Raw genomic sequence first — 5236 nt, forward strand, 5'->3', positions numbered from 1 at the left:
GTAGTCCTTAGTGTACAGAGTTTCAACTGCTTGACAAAATCTTACCAAAGCCTCCAACGTAGTGGACTTCCCCATCCGGGCAATCTCATCCACCTGATCAACAGATGCTCCATATGCAACATTCGTATAACAGCTGTAAGACTTTTGCTCCGGAAGAAGCCCCAAAACCCCAGTAGCATCACACTTTTGAACAAAGTATGCATCATAATTGCAAATATCATGCATGACTTTATTGAACAAATGGGGTTGCATTCTAAATCGCCTTCGAAAATCAACATCAGAGTACAAAGAAGTTGAGATAAAATAATCTTCCAAAAGATTCTTACCCTGAGAATGCCTATGTCTTTTCACATTCCGGCGGCAACCTTGGTTCTCTTCATCTTGCAAAGCCACTGCTATGAGAACTTGTTCATCGACTTGTCTCTGCAACTCATTGATTTCATCTGTTCTACGGTTTCTCTCATTTGTTTCTCGCTCTTGCCTCTCCAAGCATCTCCTAAAATCTTCCATTGAAAATGAATGAAGTATGAATTCTAAACTTTGAGAAATGAAAATATAGAAAGATGTGGTGTGAGAGGTATGAGCTGAGCCTCTGGTTTTATAGAAAATTTTGGCAAGATAGACATGCCACGTGGCTTGATTTGATTGGATGAAAATCTTATCTGAAATTTGAAATTCATCCGAAATTTGAACCCTAATTTGTATGAATTTTGAAATTCATCCGAAATTTGAACCCAAATTTATCTGAATTTTGAATTTTGAAATTCATTTGAAATTTGAACCCAAAAATTTATCTGATATTTGAATTTTGAAATTCATCCGAAATTTGAATCCAAAAATCTTATCTAAAAATTTTATCCAATTATGAATAGTCTTGACACGTAGGAACCCGGAAATATTATCTGAAAATATTATCCAAATTAATTATTTTCATTACAAAATTTGTGAAAAAAACTAAAAAAAATGAATAGTAATTGTGGAAACACAAAATACTATTTGCAAGGGCAACCACTATTCACTTGAATAGTGGCTGTCCTAGCTCCCCCTTTGCCTGGCTAAGGGCAAATAGGTGGAGTTGCTCTTAGGCCTCCAATCATGGTTCCAACGCTCAATTTTTGCTCTAGCAAGATATGGAGTCCACCAACCCAAGCAAGATGAGCCCGAGCTCCTGCTTGCAAACGATGACGTCAACAAAGGAATTTTTTAAAATAATTCTAAAAAATTACCAAAAAATTCAGAATATTTTTTTATACGTAAAAAATTTTATTATTCAACCCATACATATAAATAAAAAATTAATCTTATGTGAATAGTAATTACCCTTGGATTGCCATGACAATTAATGGGAAAAATAACGAAAATATTACTATGGCAGATACTATTCACATGAACAGTAAATGCTTAAACTAGCTAGTCCCCTAAAATATAACCAGTCTCGACTATGCCGGAATTGAAATTCACCAGGGACATAAACAAACTGAACGGATCTCAACTGTTGTGTAGCAATATGAATGTCATACAACCCTCCCGCAAGATTTGCTGGCCCTCACAATTCAATAGTGTCCTGCGAGGATTAATATTTTTTATACAAAAAATGGGGAATTCGGGGTGAGGATGGGGGATAGCCCCCCCTACGGGCACGAAGACAGGGACGAGGATTCCCCGAAACCTCTTAAACTGGGATGAGGCGGGGATGGTATTGCCCAAACAACTTTGAATAAAAGAAAGCTTTGTTAATGTGAAGGTAGGCTGGATTTGCATTCGACCAAAATTCTAAAATATAATTACTGCAAGCACCGACCACGCAGGGACATATAATCTGTCTGATATTTTTGTACTTACAAAAGGTATGCGGCTAGTAAGCTGCACGTCTAACTTGTACATGGAGCATCTTCAAACTCTCATCATCACTGAAATAAGCTCCTCCCCTCTGATATGCTAAGTGGAACAAAATAGAAAAAAGAGAATCCCTGCCATGCCACGATCCCCATAGATGGCTACATTTACTAGTTACTATATCGGTTAAGGGCCAATTTCCTACAGCACCACCATTGGGGGCAAGTTAACCAAATCGGTCCCCATCTGTCTCGATTGCCACGAAAGCAAAAATCCTCATGAGTTCCATTGCCAAGGCTGAACACGCCCCAATCCTTTCTTCCAGCATTGTTCAGATTAAGCCTAGCTGAAATTCCATAAAGATGATCAGAATCCCATTCGTTCCACCATGGAGCAGCATGATCATTAGAGAAATAGATACGATTCCTCATCGCAACACCAAGTTCTGTCGAAGAAACAGACCGCGAACAACACTTGCCTAGAAATAAGATTTTATCCCCCAAATCATGTACCCTCTTCCAGGACATCAGGCTAAAATCCAATGAATATACTTTGAAGTCATGTGTTTCAAGAATAGCCTCTGCTTTGGTGTTATAAAGCCTACAAACAAGAAGAAGCTCCCCACAAGATTCCACAAGATACTTCAACACACCACTATTTTCCTGCTCCTCTGACATTATTACTTCATGACAATCTATTTTTACCTCATAAGCATCATATGTTCTAATGCTAGCAAAGATATTAGCAGACTTAATCTGCCAAATGTTATAATCATTGCTTATAAGATAGAAACTTCCATCACAGAAGACAGCATCCTCAAATGGATCACCATCCAGTTTATGTTTAAACCATGATTCAGCTCCTGGGACCCAAAAAGAAAGCTCCCGACATTGACTATGAACAAGCATGCAGACATAGTTGTCAAGGATGGGAAGCCCTGAGAGAACAATCTTATGATAAAAGTTCCATGTTTTGGGAAGATCAGTTTTGTTCCTAGAGAATGGATTCAACAAGCTAATCTCAAGATAGAAACAACCAATATGTTTTACTAGAATCAACCAATCTTGATATGATCCCCAACAATATCTTCCATAAGCCTCGGGAAGCACAATGTCCCAATGTTGTTTTTGTAGTATGCTAATACAAGTTCTTACCTCTCTATCTTTGCCAGACATCATGAGCCATGGCACACCACGGCTTTGCCAACCAGCAAGTTCTTGTGCAACAACATGTCTCCAGGCTTTGCAAACATCACTAACAGATATACAATCAGTCACAGTCAGTCGCTCAAAGATGATCTCAAGGATACCACGAGGCAGCTCTGTCCAATCCAGATTAACAAGCTTCTGCTGCTTCCTTCTTCTATTTCTGCTTCGACCCATCGTGCAGCTCTATGACTCTACTCGCCTACAAAAACAAATATAATAAATGAAATCCTTAAACTATCTTTGGGAGAAAAAGAGAGGGGGGAAAGAAATCATAATAACACCAACAAACTCTTAATGACAGATTGTAAATAAAATTGTAAATGCAACATCAAGAAGTAAGTAGTGTGTGAAAACAGAGTTTTTAGTGCAATAGTATAAGCTTCAATCTAGGTGTGATGTAAGGTTCTCTGTTAACTAATCCATCGAATCTGCATGTCTTTGGGTTTTACTACACTAGCAACCTCAAAAAATTTACATCAATTAAGAGGTTAGCATGACCCCCAATCAGTGCAAGAAAGGATAATTATCTGCACGCCATTTGTTGTTGTTCTCAGCAGACTAGCAACTGTAGGAACTTACTGAGCTTCCTGGCTTGATCAGAGGTAGTGAGTACAATAAAAGGGTTTGGCTCAAACTTGAAAGAATCTTTGGCTCTTTGAAAATAGCTAAAGTATCCTTGTAGCATTTACACAGTAAAAGTTGAAATTAAACCCAAAAACTGAAATTCACTGCACAATATATTCTGGACAACTTGCTAGATAACTCTTAACTGCTAGAAAAAAAAAGCCGTACTTGTTCCTACGAGTCTAGAACCAGACCTTGTAAGAAACTCAAAGAAAATAAAAGCAGACACAAAATAAAACCAGAATTACTTTCAAGAAAGAAAGTCTAGAACTTTCTTCCATTGAACCATGCAAAATTGAAAATAGCAACCTTTTAAATGAGTTTTGGAAGATTTTAAAGCCATCAGTGCATTTCACTTGACACCCATTTATCCAATGCGTGCATGCAACAATCAAAAGCTACCGTAGACCCCCTTAACCCATTTATCCAGTAAGATTTTGTTAAAAATAGCACCCATCATTGTTAATTCATTTGGGCACCAAATGCTTACACAAGCATATAATGTTGTCATTCAAAATGTAGGTAGCTTCAAAAGCTAAATACAAAGGGAAGAAACACTACAAAGGGATCAACGGTTGAGTTCAGTGAATATATTTACTTCTGGTGATTGTAATAAAATAAAATAAAATAAAAAAAAGCATGACACTCAGAATCAGTAAGTGCAAATAAAAGTAAATAAAGCATAATCCACTTACCAAATGATGTCCAGACGTTGGAGACTAACAGCTAGAAGAACAAAGAGGAAAGTTGCATGTCTAGGTTTTACAGGAGTGAAACTACAGTCGCTGCCGGAATGGAACGCCAGCAAACAACATAGCTGCTTCAGAAGAAAGAAGAAGTCTCTCGAAGGAAAAGGAATCGCTGCTTACGAAAATGGTATGTGTCAAATTTTGATTCCTCGCTTCTGCCCAAAGAAAAAGATAACGGGCTTGGCCCAATCTGTATCTATGAGACGGGTCACGTAGTGGGCCATCTTAGCCCAGTTCACTATGCAAATTTATTTTTTCACTTCTGAGATCATTTCCCAAGTTTTTTCTTTCTTAGAAAACGATACTCTAATGTACAGAGAGGAGATCAAACTCGAATACAAAGGAACAGACGCACTGTTTTAGCCAACTTCGAACCCACATCAGCTCCAATTTACTAGGATTGAAAATAAAATTGAATTGATAAGTTCAAAAAGGAATTAATATCCCTCAACTAGTTGGTGTTATTTTTCAGTAGAATTCCTACTGGGATGGGTTTTTGTTTTTCAGCCATGTCTTTGGCAGTACCGACCCTGGACAAGAGTTGGAAGTATGATCGCCCAAGGCCCATTGTCCAAAGGGGCCCAATTTTCTGTTTTCCTTTTAATAAATGTATTATATTATTACTACAAACAACAAAAAAAGAAAAAAACAGAAGAGGAGTCCACATCCATGTGGGTCTCTGTCTCCATGCAAATTATAAAATAGTACGGTTATCATCAAGTCAGTTGGTGATATTTCCACTCAAAATATGTCATGTGTCATACTTTTAAACAAGTCACACTTTATTTTACAGCTGGAATTGAAACCTAATTTTTACCA

General features: G+C 37.6%; 1 protein-coding gene across 1 annotated transcript; it reads right to left on the reverse strand.

Moving 5' to 3' along the window:
• Positions 1–1754: 1754 nt before the first annotated feature.
• On the reverse strand, positions 1755–4531 carry LOC117631694 (F-box protein At2g26160-like). The gene is made up of 2 exons (XM_034364971.1): positions 4364–4531; positions 1755–3243 (listed from the first exon to the last, which is right to left on the reverse strand). The coding sequence occupies exon 2, from the start codon at positions 3216–3218 to the stop codon at positions 2007–2009; it is 1212 nt and encodes a 403-aa protein (XP_034220862.1). The 5' UTR covers positions 3219–3243; positions 4364–4531; the 3' UTR covers positions 1755–2006.
• Positions 4532–5236: the final 705 nt, after the last annotated feature.

Source organism: Prunus dulcis, chromosome 6, assembly GCF_902201215.1.
Source record: "Prunus dulcis chromosome 6, ALMONDv2, whole genome shotgun sequence".
Lineage (NCBI taxonomy): Eukaryota > Viridiplantae > Streptophyta > Magnoliopsida > Rosales > Rosaceae > Prunus > Prunus dulcis.